At 50.7% G+C, this 18,853-nt stretch overlaps 1 protein-coding gene across 1 annotated transcript in view; it reads left to right on the forward strand.

Moving 5' to 3' along the window:
* LOC138293952 (uncharacterized) overlaps positions 1 to 18,853 on the forward strand; it is an 84,088-nt gene that overhangs the window by 22,226 nt on the left and 43,009 nt on the right. Inside the window, exons 3-4 of the mRNA XM_069233220.1 lie at positions 6,888 to 6,995; positions 8,456 to 8,511. Of these exons, the coding sequence (XP_069089321.1) occupies positions 6,888 to 6,995; positions 8,456 to 8,511 (164 nt within the window). The remainder of the gene's footprint in view (positions 1 to 6,887; positions 6,996 to 8,455; positions 8,512 to 18,853) is intronic.

The raw sequence follows: 18,853 nt of genomic DNA on the forward strand, positions 1-18,853 counted from the left end.
ATAGACTGCCATGGACATTCCTCCACCATCACCCATCACCATTTTACAACCCCCCTTCATTTTTTGAGCACTTAAATAAACACCCTTAAAACGCCAAAAAATCTGGAGTCAGTCTATGATTTGGTTCTTTGTATTATCAATCACAGTGTCATAATGGGTTACCCATTGTAAGGCTAACATACCTATGTCACACATCACAAGCCCTTGAAGGATGCAAGCAGTTGACACGTAGGTTACCACACTTGTGAAACTGAAATGGAAGGGTACAACTCAATTAACAAATAGTGAGTGAAATGTAGGTACAGGATAGAGGTAGACGTGTGAAAGTTAATGTAATGTTAAACCAGAAAATGTTCTCACCTGTGTGTCACTGGAAATATTGCTGTATGACTGAATCCCTGTTGTCGTTTTCTTCTTCCTCAGCTTCATCCTCCTCACTGTCCACAGGCTCCACAGCTGCTACAACACCGTCATCTGGATCATCCTACTGCAGAAAAGGCACCTGGCGTCGCACTGCCAAATTATGGAGCATGGAGCAGGCGACGATGATGTCACACACCTTCTTCGGTGAGTAGAATAGGGATCCACCTGTCATATGGAGGCACCTGAACCTGGCCTTAAGGAGGCCGAAGGTGCGTTCGATAACCCTCCTAGTCCGCCCATGGACATCATTGTACCGTTCCTCTGCCCTGGTCCTGGGATTCCTCACTGGGGTCAATAGCCAGGAAAGGTTGGGGTAACCAGAGTCCCCCAATAGCCATACACGGTGCCTCTGGATTTGACCCATCATATCAGGGATGCTGCTATTGCGCAGGATGTAGGTGTCATGCACAGAGCCAGGGAACATAGCATTTACCTGAGAGATGTACTGGTCTGCCAAACAGACCATCTGGACATTCATAGAATGATAACTCTTCCTGTTCCTGTACACCTGTTCACTCCTGCGGGGGGGACCAGAGCTACATGGGTCCCATCAATGGCACCTGTGACGTCGGGGATATGTCCAAGGGCATAGAAGTCACCTTTCACTGTAGGTAAATCCTCCACCTGAGGGAATATGATGGATCTCCTTACGTGTTTCAGCACAAGACGTTGGAAAACATAGGCTGGGACATCCCTGATGCCATGGCCACTGTTGTCTGAAATGACCCACTTGCAAGGAAATGGAGCACTGACAGCACCTGCACATCAGGGGGGATTCCAGTCGGATGGCGGATCGGTGACATCAGGTCTAGCTCCAACTGGGTACATAGTTCCTGGATAGTGGCACGGTCAAACCTGTAGGTGACGATGACATGTCTTTCTTCCATTGTCAACAGGTCCACCAACGGTCGGTACACTGGAGGATTCCGCCATCTTCTCATATGTCCCAGCTGACGGTGCCTACGAAGGACAACAGCGAAGAACCAGTCATTAATCCTCCAGGTATGTACCCACTGTTACACACAAGACTACACCAGACACAAAACCCTTCCTGTATTTGTGTTGAGTGTAGGCCTAGCTATGTGTGACGCAGTAGTAAATGAAGCCATGTGGGGCCCTGAAATGGCGGCTGCCTGACCTCTAAACTGGGACAATAGGATTGTGGGGTAACTGCGCTGGCATTGCACACCGTCGCGGTAGGCGGTCGTAGACAGCGGCGCAATGCTGCATTGGTTAACATTGGACCCTATGGGTCCCAGGAGCCAATGAACAGGTGCGCTGGCGGTGATGATGCGCACTGCTGCGGACGTCACCGCCGCGGACGTCACCGCCATTTTATATCTGTTCAATCACTAGATACCTGACCTTCGACAGGAGAGGACCTACACTGCTAGTGCTGCTGTGACCTCGGTCTGGAAGCGACGATGGCTGCTGCGTCTGGGGAAAGGGCCCCTGCCTTCACTGCACAGGAGTTGGAGAAACTTGTGGATGGGGTCCTCCCCCAGTACACGCTACTCTACGGTCCTCCAGACCAACAGGTTAGTACACAGGGAGCACGTTGTATGGGCTAGGCCTGGGTGGAGAGGGCTGGGTGGAAGAGGGAAGGGGGCAGAGTTCATAGAACATTAATGCATGGGAATGAATGGGCCACATGGCCAGATTAGGGAGGGGGCCACTCACAACGATGGTGCAGTTGGTAATGACTGTTCCTCTTCCCTTGTGCATGTCATGTAGGCCAGCACCCACCAGAAGAGGGACATCTGGCGTGCCATCGCCTGGGGGCCCACCCCAGACGGGGCACCCACTGCCGGAAGAGATGGGAGGACATTCGCCGCTGAAGCAAGAAGACGGCGGAGGCTCAGCTGGGGATGGCCTCCCAACGTGGGAGGGGTGCCCGTCGCACCATGACCCCCCTGATGTTCCAGATCCTGGTGGTGGCCTAGCCGGAGTTGGATGGGCGCTTGAGGACATCACAGCAGGCACAAGGGGGTGAGTACAACCTCATTCTGCGGACTTTGCGTGCAGTGGAGGTGTCTGGGTGGGGGCGGTGGGCTGTGGGTGTCCCTAGGCCAGGGCGAGTTAGGTAGGCAAGGCCCCTCCGGAATGTAGGCCTTGTGGCACTCAACCCCACCTCACCAGAGTGCCAAGTTGAGGTATAGTTGCCCCTGTGACATCCATGTGCGCAGATGTCCACCATTGCCATGTAGGCCATATCCCAGAAATTGCATGTGCAGAGGGCAGGAGCAACGCGTTATGCAGGGGGCTGCTGCGTCTGTCTTGTCCGCCAACGGTAGCGGAATGCCATGCACTCAAGCTCTCTTTCTTCTCTCTCCCCCCCTTTTCCTGCTCTCCCTGTCCTTTTGTACATCAGCATCAACAGGCGGAGGTAGAGTGGCACCGGAGCACGAGGGAGCTGCATCCCACATGGCCATGGAGGGCCACACCACAGACTCTGAATGCACCAGTGGGACGGAGGGCGAGGGGAGCTTCACGTCGGCCACCGGATCACCAACCAGCGACACGGACTTGTTCGCCGATGGGAGCTCCCCTGTGGTGGTGGCATCATCTGTGCGCCCCACTTCTACAGGTACAGCCGCCACCTCCCCTACCAGCACCGCCCTCCCAGCAGCCCCCCAGCATTCGCCCCGTGCCCGCTCACCCAGGAGGGTGGGCATCACCTTCGCCCCAGGCACCTCAGGCCCTGCCCCTGTCACCCCTGCTGCCCTCAGTTAGGAGGCCATTGACCTCCTCAGGTCACTCACTGTTGGGCAGTCTACCATTGTGAATGCCATCCAGGGTGTAGAACGAGAGTTGCAACACGGTAATGCATTCCTGGAGGGCATTCATTCTGGTCAGGCTGTCCTTCAGCGAACCCTGCAATCTATGGCCTCAGCACTGATGGCAGCCATTGTCCCTGTGTCCAGCCTCCCCCCTCCAACTTCCTCCACCCAGACCCAATCCCCTGTACCCCAGCCTGTCCCAAGCACACCATCAGACAAGCATGCATACACCTCAACACCCAAAAGTAGCTCAGGCAAACATAGGCACCACACAACCCACAGGCACTCACACAAGCATCACCCACATGCAGACACACCAACATCCACTGCCTCCACTGTGTCCCCCTCCTCGTCGTCTCCCTCCTCTCTCCCAGTATCGTCTACACTCACACCTGCATGCGCGACATCTACAGGCACTAGGACTCGCACCAAAACACCCAGCACCACATGCCGCTCACCTGCACTCACCACCTCCACTCCCATTTACATGTCCCCTGTGTCCTCTCCCAGTGTGTCTGTGACGCCCCCTCCCAAAGTACACAAACGCCAGCAATCACTCACCCAACATCCATCCACCTCACGACAGCCTCCAGTACCTGCACCTGCACCCAAAACACCTAAAGTGACACCTCCTACAACCACCTCCTCTTCCTCCACTCCCAGACCCCCTCCATCTACCCATCCCAGTGTCTGTCAGAAACTGTCCCTATGTCAAATTGACCTTTTTGCCCCCCCCCTCCAACTCATCAGTCCCGTCGTAGCGCCTCAGCCAAAAAGCCTCCAATACCAGAGGTGCCTGTTCAAGGTTTGTGGAGTGCACCGGCCACCAGGGCAGGCAGTAGGACCCGGAGCCAAGGCACTGGCAGCCCACCCCCTGTAAAGGCTATAAAATTGGAGAGTGGACGACGGGACCGTGTTAAGACTCCTGGTGGGACAACAAGTGACATGGGTTCGAAGGGGATTGGTGAGTCAGCTGTAACTCCAACAAAGGTGGGGAAGGTCCAGAGGAAGTCTGCCAAGCCTGTTGTGAGTGTCCCGGCGGAGAAGTGCGCCATCATTTCCGGCTGTCCAGACACAACCGCCAGCACTGTCGTCACTGGTCCAGAGACCACCGCCACCGCCGGAGTCACAGCCCAGAAGGGCCCAAGTATCGTTACTGGTCAGGAGACCACCGCTGGAGTCACAGCCCAGGAGGGCACAAGTATCGTCACTGGTCAGGAGACCACCGCCGGAGTCACAGCCCAGGAGGGCCCAAGTATCGTCACTGGTCCAGAAACCACCGCTGGAGTCACAGCCCAGGAGGGGCCCGGTTGCCACAGCCCCACTGGGCAATGATGGAACGTCATGCCACCCACCAATGCTCATTGTAGAGAACGTCATGCCACCCACCAATGCTCATTGTAGAGAACGTCATGCCACCCACCAATGGCCATTGGAGAGAACGTCATGCCACACACCAATGCCCAGTGTAGAGATTGTCATGCCACACACCAATGTCCGTATCTGAACCGCCATGTCAAAGCACTGCTGAACAGTCCAGAACCGCCACGGCAAAGCACCGCTGAACAGTCCAGAACCTCCATGGCAAAGCACGCTGAACAGGGCAAAGACCGCCATGGCAAAGCACCGCTGAACAGGGCATGCACCGTGTAGGAATGAAAAGGCCGCCACATCAGGCATCCTTCTCCCATGTGCAGCTGGGACAGTGACAGGACATTAACTTTCACGGGGAGACTCATCCAGTCTGGGCACCAGTCCCCCCCCAGTACCAGTAGAGAACTGCATCTACTTGAGAGACTGTGGCTTTGCACTCCCCAGGATGGCACAGTGGGCAAACCACCCACTGTAGAGACTTGAGAGACTGTGGCTCTGCACTCCCCAGGATGGCACAGTGGGCAAACCACCCACTGTAGAGACTTGAGAGACTGTGGCTTTGCACTCCCCAGGATGGCAGAGTGGGCAAACCACCCACTGTAGGGACTTGAGAGACTGTGGCTTTGCACTCCCCAGGATGGCAGAGTGGGCAAACCACCCACTGTAGAGACTTGAGAGACTGTGGCATTGCACTCCCCAGGATACATCAATGGGCATGGAGCCCCGTCGTGGATCTGGCTTCGCATTCATCTGGCTGAGGTGCCTCCCCCTTCCCTTCCCCCTGAGGTGCCTGTAGTAATTCTATCTGATGCCCCGGCAGTGTTCTCTCCGACTTTGGTCAGGTATAGTTTGTGGGCCTCGCCCATGCATTTTTGGACTGTTGGTGCACGGACATTGTTGTGTACATATCTGCACTACTTCTCGGATTGTATGTGTAAATAAGAGTGATTTTGAGATATATATATATGTATATTTTTTTATGACATGTATATTGGCACATTACAATGTTTGCCCGAATTTCGCATTGTCTTTTAATTCTTCCGGGGGGATTGTGGGTTGTTACTGTGATTTTTGTGACTGCATTGGTGTGTATGTTGTAATATGCGAGGGTGGGGGTGTTTGGTGGGTGTCCCCCTAACTTTTGCCTCCCCCTCCCCGTGTCGTAGGTGCAGTGCTCACCGGTGTCTTCGGCGCCTACGTAGCTGTTGGTCGTAGAGGAGCAGAAAGACAAGGGCAGGTACAATTTGTAATTCGGCCTCCATGGTGTCCTCCTTCCTCGTGGAGTATGTTGAGGTGAGCGTTTTCCCATAGCAAAAGCTGTTTCCGCCGTGTTTTTATCCACGGTGACTCCGCCCCGGAAAAGGTGGCGGATTGGCGGGTTGTAATAGTGTGGGCGGTACATTGTCTCCCGCCTGTCTGTTGGCGGTGACCGCCGCGCTGCTTGTCTGTACCGCCGTGGCGGGCGGTGTGTTAAAGTGGCTGTCTTTGTTGGCAGTTACCGCCAGGGTCATAATTCCCTTTTTTTGTCCGCCGCCCTGTTTGCGGTATTTCCGCAGCTTTAACACCGTCCGCCAGGGTTGTAATGACCACCCATATGTTTTGTATGTAACATACCGGAAATGTCCACAAATAACTGAATCGATATGGAATAATGTTATATTTAATGGAGCGGAAAAAAATGTATGGTTCATGAAATGCGATTCTCATACGGTGCAAACTTCTATAACTTGTTATACTTGCATAAATAAAACTGAAAAAAACAATAGATTACCCTAGTTGCCATTACAGTGTGCTTCATTGCCATGTCAGAAAGTAAACGGGAAAATAAATATATATATATTTATTGTTTAGTTTGGTATAATTGCATGCATTTAAGATAAATTAAAAATGTATTAACTCATAATTTAAATAAGTATAATTAAATAATTACCATTGATTTTGCTTTCTGTCCTCTCTATCACTAGAGTTGGGATGTCACATATGTGATAAAGCAACTAATGAAATAAAAGGTTTAAATAAATAACAATTATTTAGGTAAGGGCTAGGGTTTGGGCTGTGGCTACACTAGGAGATAGATATCCTCCTTTTAAAAAACTAATTTTATTGTAATTTAATTCAATTAATTTAGTTATATGAAATAGCAGCAATATTGATATTAGATCATATTATTGATGCCCTAGGTCTTCATCATTATGATTTGAGACATGTATGTCTCATTAAATGGGGGTCAGTGACTGCACAGAAATGTGTATAAAAACTGCACACTAACAGTGAAGCAACAGCTTTTATCACTTATTGTACTTTAAACAGCAGTTCCTCAGAACCCAGCGGTTACAGGAGCATCAGAGCTACTTTACATCTCACAAGTACTTACCAACAACAGGCGAGCTCCAAGGAGGAGAGTGGTGAGAACTCCTGGTAAGTAATTGTTTAGTCTCTGTAAAAGAAGAATATTCAGTTGTACACCTGGTACTGAAATAACACTGAAATGACCTCCTAGGTGCCAGCAGTCTTAGTTTTGCCATTTACTTTGGAAATATAGTACACAACGATTAAGTAATTCAAACAGGTTTTCAAGAGCTAACTGACAAAACCACCACGAGCCATCCTTGGGAACAGTTAGGTCACTGTGTTTCATATTTGCAAGGGCTTAGGACAGTCGTACCGTACTGAACATGATTTTAGGATTATGTGTGGTCCAATTGGTTTCTAGTAACAAACTCTTATTCAACACTCAGAAAAAAAGCAGGGTTAAATAATTACTAACTCTTGAGATAAACTACAAAGGACTTAAAACCTATCATCCATGCTAATTGTCAATCCCGAAACATTGAATTATTGTCAATGAACCATGTGGAATAAGACAGATACTCTGTGAAACATCCTTGTTAGACTCTCTAAACAACTGTGTTAAAAAGTGCATCATGGTTTATAGTTTATGATTTAGCTCGACTTTGTACATTTATGCCTTAAACTTTATCACTTTTCTTAATAAATACAAAATAAAAATAGTCTTCTCTACGTTAGTACAATGTGTGTATGGGGATTAAAATATATGTTTATAATCAGAATAGTATAGTAACTTGATTCATTTCATCCCAATATTATATCGATAGAGATAATGAAAAACACACCCTTAATGTATACATTGTATAAAGTATACATTAATGTAGCATTACTGATTGTAGAGTATGTGAGAAACACATATTATTGACCCACATTCCAATCGACCTATGTGGCCCACAAACAGTCCAGGATGCATTAAAAGGGTAAGGGGTAATAATTAATGTTAGTGACCCATTTCTAGATTAGTTATTTTACTAGCAGAGATGCCTGCCACCTTTATCTCATCAATCCTCTGTCCCCTGTCTCTTATTTTCTCACTCTGCCAGTTCTTTATCTTCTCATTCCACGGAGACTGATAACAGTTACAGATTGCATTCTCGGGAATATCAATAGATATGCAAGTCTCAACTTTTAAATTAATGAGCTAATTATTTATGTGCATTAAACAAGTTTTAACTGACTTTCTGTGCAACATGAGCCAGTGATTGCAAGAACACCGCAATGTGGGAATATAACACAGAAACAGAGGGGATTACAGGTGCTCTTTCATTAAATGGGCAAATATCCCACATACATTAGTCTGCTGTTGCAGAACAGGGAGGGAAACACACCAATATTCTTCTGGTTCTCATGATCATCAGATTCTTGCTCTCTATTATAATGTATATCAGAAGTTCTGATGCTGCTGCTAGTTATAGTCACTGCTGCTCCATGTACTGTGGGAAGCGTTTGCACAAAGCCTTGGAACCAGATTGATGTTCAGGACTTTTTTTGTTTTGTAGAAGTTAATGCATATTTTTTCACTTATTCAGCATTATCATCACAGATAACTTCAAAGAAAGCTGTAGCAGCAGCACACCGGCACCAGGTAGGAAGTCTCACAATGGACATCATTGATTCATGTTCTCTGATGCCACCTGCAATTATGAAAATTGGTTCAAACAGAACTGTGCAGGTTAGGTTTCCTGTACAATGCACGTCTTGATGAATGTGTGACTACAGAGGGTATTGTCTCCTCCCTGACCATGAAGTTTGGTACCCCGTAAGTTAGAGAGAAATAACACAGAACCAAGGTAGGACTCACCTAGACACTACTATTCTGTATTGCACTAACTGACACTAGGAAAGTCTGTTTGTTAGGGATCCCCTGGCCCTCAACAGTGCCTATGACCTGTATTGGCGAGAAACAGGGCAGAAACGCATTGGCAGATCATGGATGGGTGGGCCATCAAACCTGCATTCCATCCTAGTAGTGTTTTTAACTGTGCCAGAGGTTCCCACCAATGCCACTGGCATGGGCACTGCAGGGGCCCCCGTAAGAGGGCCCCTACAAGTATTTCACTGTCTGCTTGGCAGACAGTGAAATACGCGACGGATGCAACAGCACCCGTCGCACCTTCCCACTCCGCCGGCTCGATTACGAGCCGGCATCCTCGTGGGAAGGGAGTTTTTCCCTGGGCTGGCGGGCGGTCTTTTGGCGACCGCCCGCCAGCCCAGGGGAAACCTCAAAATACCCACCGCGGTCTTCCGACCGCGGTACGGTATTTTGGCGGCTCCCGCCGGGCGCGCGGTGACCGCGTCCGGCGGGAGTCAGAATGACCCCCTAAATGTTTTACCCGGAAAAACATATTAAGGATTGAAATTTTGGAGCAGCTAGAGAAATGAATACAAGATGCCAAGTATAGTTGTCTATAATAAAAGAGTTCTGACTAGGAAAATCCGGGGAAATGTATCATTACCTATCACAATTACTGGGGGCCGTTAATTTAGTTCAGTGTCTCCCTCCTTTTAAAGCTTATCCATTGATAGGCACTGCAACCAAAGCAATGCGCTACCACAATAAGTGACACTGAAAGTGCTGTAATGGTGCCAACCAGCATCCATTTAGAAGGAACCTTTGTGAAAGCAAGTAAGTCAGGCCAATCCCTCCTATAACTCCGATGGTGTGCAGATGGGTTCTGATGCAAGGGAAGATTGAATGCCAGGTTGACACAGCAGAATTAAAAATGTCCACGTCCAATCATGATTGTAACTATGTCCATGAAGAAATTTTGGACCTGTGAGTTCTTTAAAGGGATGATTAGAATGCTGAAGCAGAGTATTGCATATAACATTTGAGTTACAAATATGATAAACTAATACTGACCATATTCAGTATCAACTTTAGGAAACAGATTAAAGAAAGAATAATCACTCTAGAGAAGCTAACAATTCTCCAATTGACAACAGGTGATGATTAATCAAATCAGTATAGAAAAAGATAATCCCCATAAACAAATTATGTCGGCAGGTAATTTTCAGTACAGTCACAATGGATGAAACGTGCATTGATTAACATTGTAGTCTTGCCAGATTCGTGAACAGGAACTCAAAGGATAGGTTAGTGGATGAACAGCAGAAATCCAAAGAAAGCCTACAAAAAATGATACTGTTCCACTCTTCCATCTTTTTTAATACTTTCTCAACTGTGTTGCAACTGAGGTACCCAGTGGCATTCGGATTTGTTCAATAATAGTTGCATGTCTCCACCCGAGTTGGCATTTGGATGACTTCAATGACTTGCTATCTGATTTAATTTTCTGAAATGTTCTTTGCTACAAAATGATCAACCAAATGTGCTGACATGACTTTAAATTTAAACCAGCTGTGATGTTGGCATATTCTACAATAAATTACATTGGCACCATACAACATTTTTAACATTGTGTGAATTCCAATAAGAGACATTTTCTGGGTATAGTTTGTCCCTCATGTACAAAGGCCTTTGTGCTAGCAGTGAAGGGACATATAACACATTTGCCACAACAAAAATGACCCACCAACGTTTCAAGTCGCCACAGACGTGTTATATTTTCGTTTTGGGGATGGTTCCCTTTGGGGATCCTGGCGTGGACTAGATGATTGTGCATATTTTTTCCTTTCCTGCATGAACATAGGAGTTAATTTGTTGAACCTATTGACTGGATAACTAGTCAATGTGTTTAACCAATTTGTAACATTTACTACTCTGCTCTTCAAGTGGTCTTTTTTAAATTTGGGGATAGTTGATAATCCTGTGGGGAGTACCACAACATTTGGTATTCCCACCCAAAGGTTTTTGCTTAGTGTTGGAAATGGCCCTTTCCTCAGGGTCATGCCCACACTTTTTGCCTTCCTCCTATTTTTCTGACCCTGTTTTTGTTGGTTTTAGGATTCTGGGCTCTTTACCATTGCTAAACAGTGCTAAAGTACATATGCTCTCTCCTGTAAATGTGATAATATTGGCTTAATCATAATTTGCATATTTAATTTACTTGTAAGTCCCTAGTAAAGTGCATTACATGTGTCCAAAGCCTGTAAATTACATGCTACTAGTGGTCCTGCAGCGCTACTGTAGCACTTTAAATATGACTCAGGCCTGCCACTTCAGGGCCTGTGAGTGCAGTTTTAAACTGCCATTTTGACCTGGACCAAATCTTCCTTTTTACTACATGTATGTCAACCCCAAGGTAGGCCCTAGTTAGCTCCAAGGGCAGGGTGAAGTGAATTAAAAAAGTTGGATATGTACTTTTAAATTTAACATGTCCAGGTAGTGAAAAACTGCTATATTTGTTTTTCTCTATTGCAAGGCCTAGCTCTTCTATACGATAACATTGGAATGACCTTAAAACATCTTTTAAGTGTAACTCCCAATTGGGAAAAGAGAGAAATGTGCGGTGTGGTGTCTCTGGGCTCCCAATTTAATATCACAACTTATGATAAAGTCATATTTTTAATTGTAAGTCTGAAAATGCCACTTTTAGAAAGTTGACATTTTCTTACTTTAACCATTCTGTGCCTCTGCCTGCCTCTGAATACACATCGGGGTTGGGTGACAGTTGGGCTTTGTGCGTTCTCTTTAGACAGCTACACACAATGGGAGTCTAGATGAGACTTTATGGGCCTTAATGGGCCATCAACTGGCTTGATGGAGGCGGAGCTTAGCGCTACCTCACACCTGAATAGACTTGTCCTTTCCACCCACAATAGCGCTTAACGACCCTGTATTGTCACTCCAGCAAGCTTGGTGCCAGGACAGGGGAGGTAAGGCATCTGTAAATTTTAAAGGAAGGCCTATAAGCTTTTCCCACCTTCCAGAACCAGGGCACCAAAGTATAAATACTGGACCCCCAGCACCACCAAGTCAGATCTCTACTGGAACCAAGGACACTCTGCCAGGAAGAAGGACTGCTGTGCTGCCAGGAGGAATAGCCACTCTGCAACTGCATTATTGTTTTGGCCTACTGCTGCTGTGTGCTGTACTGTAGGAGGGACTGCCACTCTTCTGTTTGCTCTTCTGTGTTGGCCTGCTGCCTACTGCTTCTGTCCTGCAGTGAGAGTGACTGGACTTGTTCTCTTCATCCTTGAACCCAAGAGTCTCCAAGGGCTTGCTGTCTTGCCCCTTGTTCATCTGCAGTGTCAGGGACATCAAAGACTGCTTGCAACTCTCCTGGTGCTTCTGAACTCTGCCATCTTTGAGTCCTACCCTTGCCTGAGGTGCCCCCTCCAGTCTTGGGACTCAGAAGTGGGTTCTGCAGTTACAAACTTCAAAAAGAGATGCATCGCCGAGAGTGCGGCAGACATATAGATGCATCATGTCCCCGTGGTCGATGCATTGTTCCAACAAAGATACCGTTCAGCGGACCATGTGTGGGTTCTGTAGCTGGCCTACCCTCCATGGCAGTTAGCTGGGATTTTGAATTTTTGCCAGTTCCTGGTGACCTTAAGTAACCTTTGGAGCGCTATGGACTTGTAAGCACTGTTTTCACATTTAGGGGGTCATTCCAACCCTGGCGGTCGGTGTTAAAGCGGCGGCCAACCCGCAAACAGGCAGGCGGCCCAAAAAATGGAATTCCGACCCTGGCGGGAACCGCCAACACAGCCCGCCACTTTAACACTCCGACCGCCACGGCGGGACAGACAAGCAGCGCGGCGGTCACCGCCAACAGACAGGCGGCAGACAATGTACCGCCCACCCTATCACAACTCACCAATCCGCCACCTTTTCCGGGGTGGGAGCCCCGCCGATAAAAACACGGCGGAAACAGACTACGAACGGGAAAACGCTCACCTCTACACACTCCACGAGGAATCTGGACAGCATGGAACCGGAACTACACATCCTCCCAGCCATTGTCTTCCTGCTCCTCTACCAGGAGCACGAACGCCGGCGCAGACGACAACGGTGAGTACTGCACCTACGACACAGGGGAGGGGGGAGGCAAAAAATTACGGGGACACACATACGCCACACACCCACCCCCACCCTCACCCACTACAACACACACATCAATGCAGAGCAACAAGTCAGAGTGACACCCCCAAACCCCCCGGAAGAATGCAAAGACAAAATGAAATGATCATAAAAAATGAAGTATATTATAGCATAATTGAAGTTAAGTGAAATATGAAATATATAAATAAAATATATTACATCATGAACAATATATACATAGGTCAAAAGTCCGGCCCATATTGGCTATCATCCATTGTTCGTGGGCCAATGGGCCTAAACACATGGGCAAAGCCCACACACGAGACCCGATTCCATTGGAGAGAACACTGCAGGGGCATCAGATAGTAAAACTACAGGCACCTCAGGGGGAAGGCAAGGGGGGGCACCTCAGCCTGTTGAGTCCACGACGCCAGATCCACGAGGGGCCTCCATGCCCACTGTACCATCCTGGGGAGTGCAAAGCCACAGTCTCACAAGTCTCTACAGTGGGTGGGTTGCCCACTGTACCATCCTGGGGAGTGCAAAGCCACAGTTCATCAAGTGGATTACAGACTCCACTGGTTCTGGAGGAGGCATGGTGCCCAGAGTGCTTCGTGAAGCCCTTGCCGACCCAGATCTGGCCCTGCCAATGGGCCAGCGGTGCTTGAGATGAAGGGCCCAGCGGAGCGGTGCTTGACAGGAAGGGCCCAGCGGAGCGGTGCTTGAGTTGAAGGGCCCAGCAGAGCGGTGCAGAGACGGCGATGCCCAGCGGAGCGGTGCTTGACAGGAAGGGCCCAGCGAAGCGGTGCTTGACAGGAAGTGCCCAGCGGAGCGGTGCAGAGACGGCGATGCCCAGCGGAGCGGTGCTTGACAGGAAGGGCCCAGCGGAGCAGTGCTTGAGTTGAAGGGCCCAGCGGAGGGGTGCTTGACAGGAAGGGCCCAGCGGAGCGGTGCTTGACAGGAAGGGCCCAGCGGAGCGGTGCAGAGACGGCGATGCCAAGCGGAGCGGTGCTTGACAGGAAGGGCCCTGTTCAGCAGTGCTTGTCTTGAAGGGCCCAGTTTGTCGGTGCTTGTCACGGCGAGGCCCTGTTCAGCGGTGCTTGTCACGGCGGGGCCCTGTTCAGCGGTGCTTGTCACGGCGGGGCTCTGTTCAGCGGTGCTTGTCACGGCGGGGCCCTGTTCGGCGGTGCTTGTCACGGCGGGCCCAGTTCGGCGGTGCTTGTCACGGCGGGCCCAGTTCGGCGGTGCTTGTCACGGCGGGCCCTGTTCAGCGGTGCTTGCCATGGCGGGGCCCTGTTCAGCGGTGCTTGTCACGGCGGGGCCCTGTTCAGCGGTGCTTGACATGGGTTCCCCAGGGAACCAGATCGGGCCAATATCTTCCGCTCAGTCGCCATCCGACCTTTCGCTTGCGGGGCCCTCCTGTGCTGGAGTCCTGGGCCCTCCTTCACACCCGAAATGGGGCTGGTGGGGCGCTCCGGGGCAGCTCGCCTGCTGCCGGACTTGTCCGCCCTGCTGCCCTTGCCCTCCTTCGCCGATTCTCTGGGGCCCTTGCCTCCCTTTGTGGATGTGCCAGGTGATGGTGGCAGGGTAGTGCCTTTGGGGGCTGCAGTCTCTGGCCTCTCGCGCCGGCCCTTCCCTTTTTTAGTTTTTTTCCCAGGGGGTGGGCTGGCTGTCCCCTTGCTGCTGGCCGATGTTGCTGCCCTAGAAGCTGGTGGACTCCAATAGCCCTGGACTATGGTCCTTGTAGGTGCAGGGCTTGTGGTGGCTGAGGTGCTGTTTGGACTCTTACGAGATGGAGGGGGTGGGTCAGGTGAGGCAAAGAGGTTAATTTTGGAGAGGAAAAACTTTTTAGGAGCAGTGGGAAGGGTAGGTGCAGTGGGTATGGGAGTGGAGGAAGAGGATGTGGTTGTAGGAGAGTCAAGTGTGGTGTCTTTGGGTGCAGGTGCTTGCGACGGAGGCTGTCGTGAGGTGGATGGCTGTTGGGTGGGTGGCTGCCTGCGTTTGTGTGGTTTGGAAGAGGGGGTGACAGACACACTGGGAGAGGACACAGGGGACGTGTAAATGGCAGTGGGGGTGGTGACTGCACGTGTGCGGAGTGTTCTGGTGGGTGTGCTGGTGATGGACGTACTGGCTGATGGTGGTGTGCATGCAGGTGTGAGTGGAGACGTCACAGGGAGGGAGGAGGGAGACGAGGAGAAGGGGGACACAGAGGAGGCAGTAGTTGTTGGCATGTCTGCATGTGGATGTTGCATGTGTGAATGCTTGTGTGATCGGTGGTGCTTATGTCTGGATGAGCTGCCCTTGGGTGTTGAGGTGTGTGCAGGCTGGTCTGTAGGTGTGGCTGGGATAGGCAGAGGAACAGGGGAGTGGGACTGGGATGAGGAAATTGGAGGGGGGAGGCAGGAGACAGGGACAATGGCTGCCGTCAGTGCTGAGGCCAGAGCGTTGAACGATCGTTGATGGGCAGCCTGACCCGAATGAATGCCCTCCAGGTATGCATTGCTCCGGTGCACCTCCCTTTCTACACCCTGGATGGCATTCAAAAGGGTAGACTGCCCAACAATGAGCGTCTGGAGGAGGTCAATGATCTCCTCACTGAGGGCAGCAGGGGTAACTGGGGCAGGGCCTGAGGTGCCTGGGGCAAAGGAGATGCCCGCCTTCCTGGCCGAGCGGGCACCAGGCGAACGCTGAGGGGCTGCTTGGAGGGCGGAGCTGGTGCGCTGGGTGGCGGCTGTACCTGTTGTAGCGGTGGGCACGGATGTTGCCGCCACCACAAGGGAGCTCCCTTCCGAGGACGTGTCTGTGTCGCTGACGTCTCCACGGGTCCCCGTTGTGGAGCTCCCCTCGCCCTCCGTCTCACTGGTGATCTCGGAGTCGGTTGCATGGCCCTCCGGGGCCATGTGAGATGCAGCTCCCTCGTGCTCCGATGCCACTTCTCCTCCGCCTGATGATGCTAATGCACACATGAACAGGAAGACCAAAAAAAAGGGGGTGGGTGAGAAAGAATGACATGTTGAGTGCATGCATTGGCGACACCGTTGGCGGAGAGGACAGACACAGAAGCCCCCTGCACTACGCCGCGCACTCGGTGTACACTACTCAATTATTGTGACTTGGCCTACAAGCCTATGGACGACAACTGCACACATAGGTGACCCAGGGCCATGGATAGCTGTACTTAGCACCTTACAGAGGTGGGGGGCGGGGGCACAGGGCCATGCCTTACGGAGGGGCCTAGCCTACAGAAATCGCCCTGGCCTAGAGATACCCACAGCCCTCCTCCCCCACCCAGACACCTCCACTGTGCGCTAATATAGCAGAATGTGCTGGTACTCACCCCCTTGTGTCTGCTGTGTTGTCCTCACGCGCCCATCCAAATCGGGGTAGGCCACCGCCAGGATACGGGACATCAGGGGGGTCAATTGCCTTGTGGCACCCCTCCTAGGTTGGGAGGCCATCTCCAGCAGAGCCTCCGCGGTCTTTCTGCTCCCGCGGCGGATGTCCTCCCACCTCTTTCGGCAGTGGGTGCCCCGTCTGTTGTGGACCCCCAGGGTCCGGACGTCCTTGGCGATGGCACGCCAAATGTCGATCTTCTGATGGGCGCTGACCTATGTGACATGGACAGGGCGGGAAAATAAATATCATCATTTTCTGCATGGTCGATGTGAGTGGTCCCCCCTCCCCAACCTTGCGATATGGCGCAAGCTCTCATCTGTCGTGCGATGCATGCCTCATTCGCTCCCCTCCCCACCATCTTTCATCCACCCCACTCAACACAGGCATTGCCCACAAAGCATGGTCCCAGTGTACTTACCTGTTGGTCTGGAGGACCGTAGAGTAGCGCATACTGGGGGAGGACCCCATCAACAAGTTTCTCCAATTCCTCAGATGTGAAGGCAGGGGCCCTTTCCCCAGTCGCAGCAGCCATTGTCTCTTCCAGACCGAGGTCACAGCAGCACTTGCAGTATAGGTCCTCTCCTGTGGATGATCAGGTCTCGAGTGATTAAGCAGATAGAAAATGGCGGTCACGCCCGCGGCGGTGCGTACCGCGACCGCCGGCGCACATCATCATTGGCTCCTGAGACCCATAGGGTTCAATGTTAACCAATGCTGCTTTGCGCCGCGGTCTTCGACCGCCTACCGCCACGGTGTGCCATGCCAGCGCATTGACCTCACATCCCATTGTCACACTTCACAGGTCAGGCAGCCGCCATTTCAAGGGCCCACATGGCTTAATTTCTACTGCGTCACACAGGCCTAGGCCTTGCACTGCCACTCATACAAGCCATTCAATGCATAGCGAATCGTGTTCTGTGCAAGCTGTGGTTACGTACCTGTGGGTTGCTTGACTCTGTGCTCCAAGTTGTCCTTCCTAGGCACCGTCCGCTGGGACTTGCGAGGAGATGGAGGAATGTTCCCGTGTACAGACCGCTGGTAGACCTGTCGACAATGGAAGAAAGACAAGTCATACTGACATACAGACTTGACCGAGCCGCTATACAGGAACTGTGGGCCCAGCTGGAGCCAGACCTGATGTCCCCCATTCGCCAACCCACAGGGATTCCCCCTCTGGTGCAGGTTCTGTCAGTACTCCATTTTTTGGCAAGTGGATCATTCCAAACAACAGTGGCCATATCATCAGGGATGTCTCAGCCTATGTTTTCTAAGGTTTTGTCCAGAGTGTTGTCTGCCTTGATGAAATACATGCGGAGCTACATTGTTTTCCCTGAGGTGGGCGATTTGGCTACAGTGAAGGGTGATTTCTATGCCCTTGGACATACCCCCAACATCATTGGTGCCATTGATGGGACCCATGTGGCTTTGGTTCCCCCCAGTGAAAGTGAGCAGGTGTACAGGAACAGAAAAAGTTATTATTCGATGAATGTCCAGGTGGTCTGTTTGGCTGACCAGTACATCTCTCATGTAAATGCCAAGTTCCCTGGGTCAGTGTATGACGTGTACATCATGCGAAATAGCAGCATCCCTTATGTGATGGAACAGCTACAGAGACACCGTGTGTGGCTAATTGGTGACTCTGGTTACCCCAACCTGTCGTGGCTACTGACCCCAGTGAGGAATCCCAGGACAAGGGCAGAGGAACGGTACAATGAGGCCCATGGGCGTACTAGGAGGGTCATCGAGCGGACCTTCGGCCTCCTGAAGGCCAGGTTTAGGTGCCTGCATATGACAGGTGGATCCCTAATGTACTCACCAAAGAAGGTGTGCCATATCATCATGGCCTGCTGTATGCTTCACAACCTGGCTTTGCGACGCCAGGTGCCTTTCCTGCAGGAGGATGGTCCAGATGGTGGTGTTGTAGCAGCTGTGGAGCCTGTGGAGAGTGAACAGGAGGAAGACGACGGGGACGACACAGACAACAGGGACACAGTGATACAACAGTATTTTCAGTAGCACACAGGTACGAATCAACCCCGCCATTTTACATTAACTTAAAGTCTCCTGCCTCTCTACTGTCTGTGTTTCCCCCCAGTTCCTGTTAACTGAGTTGTGACTTTCCCTTCCGTTTTCAGAGCTGTGGGCCCCACTGCGTGACCTCTGCTTTGTTTGCCCATGGACTACAGCTGTGTGACAGTGGTATGTTGTCATCACAATGTAACTGAACATTTTGGCACCGTTATGTCTAATACATTTGTTCAAAATACAAGCAGACTCCAGATTTTTTAAGTGCAATAAGTGATTTTATTAAAGTGCTAAATTTAAGGACATGATGGTAAAACGGTGATGGGTGATGGTGGAGTAATGTCCATGGCAGAGTCCAGTTTTCAGTCTCACAGGTGCATTGTCCATATGCCTGTGGAAGGATGGAGCAGGGGCAGTTTAAGTTTGGACAGGGTGACAATGTGGGACAATGGGATGACATCAGGGGGTATCGTTTGCTGGCGGGGTCTTGGCATCCTACTCTGTCTTCTTCTTAGATCTCTTGTACCACTTGCGGGGTGGTTCTTCTTCTGCAGGA

This window comes from Pleurodeles waltl, chromosome 4_2 (assembly GCF_031143425.1).
Source record: "Pleurodeles waltl isolate 20211129_DDA chromosome 4_2, aPleWal1.hap1.20221129, whole genome shotgun sequence".
NCBI lineage: Eukaryota > Metazoa > Chordata > Amphibia > Caudata > Salamandridae > Pleurodeles > Pleurodeles waltl.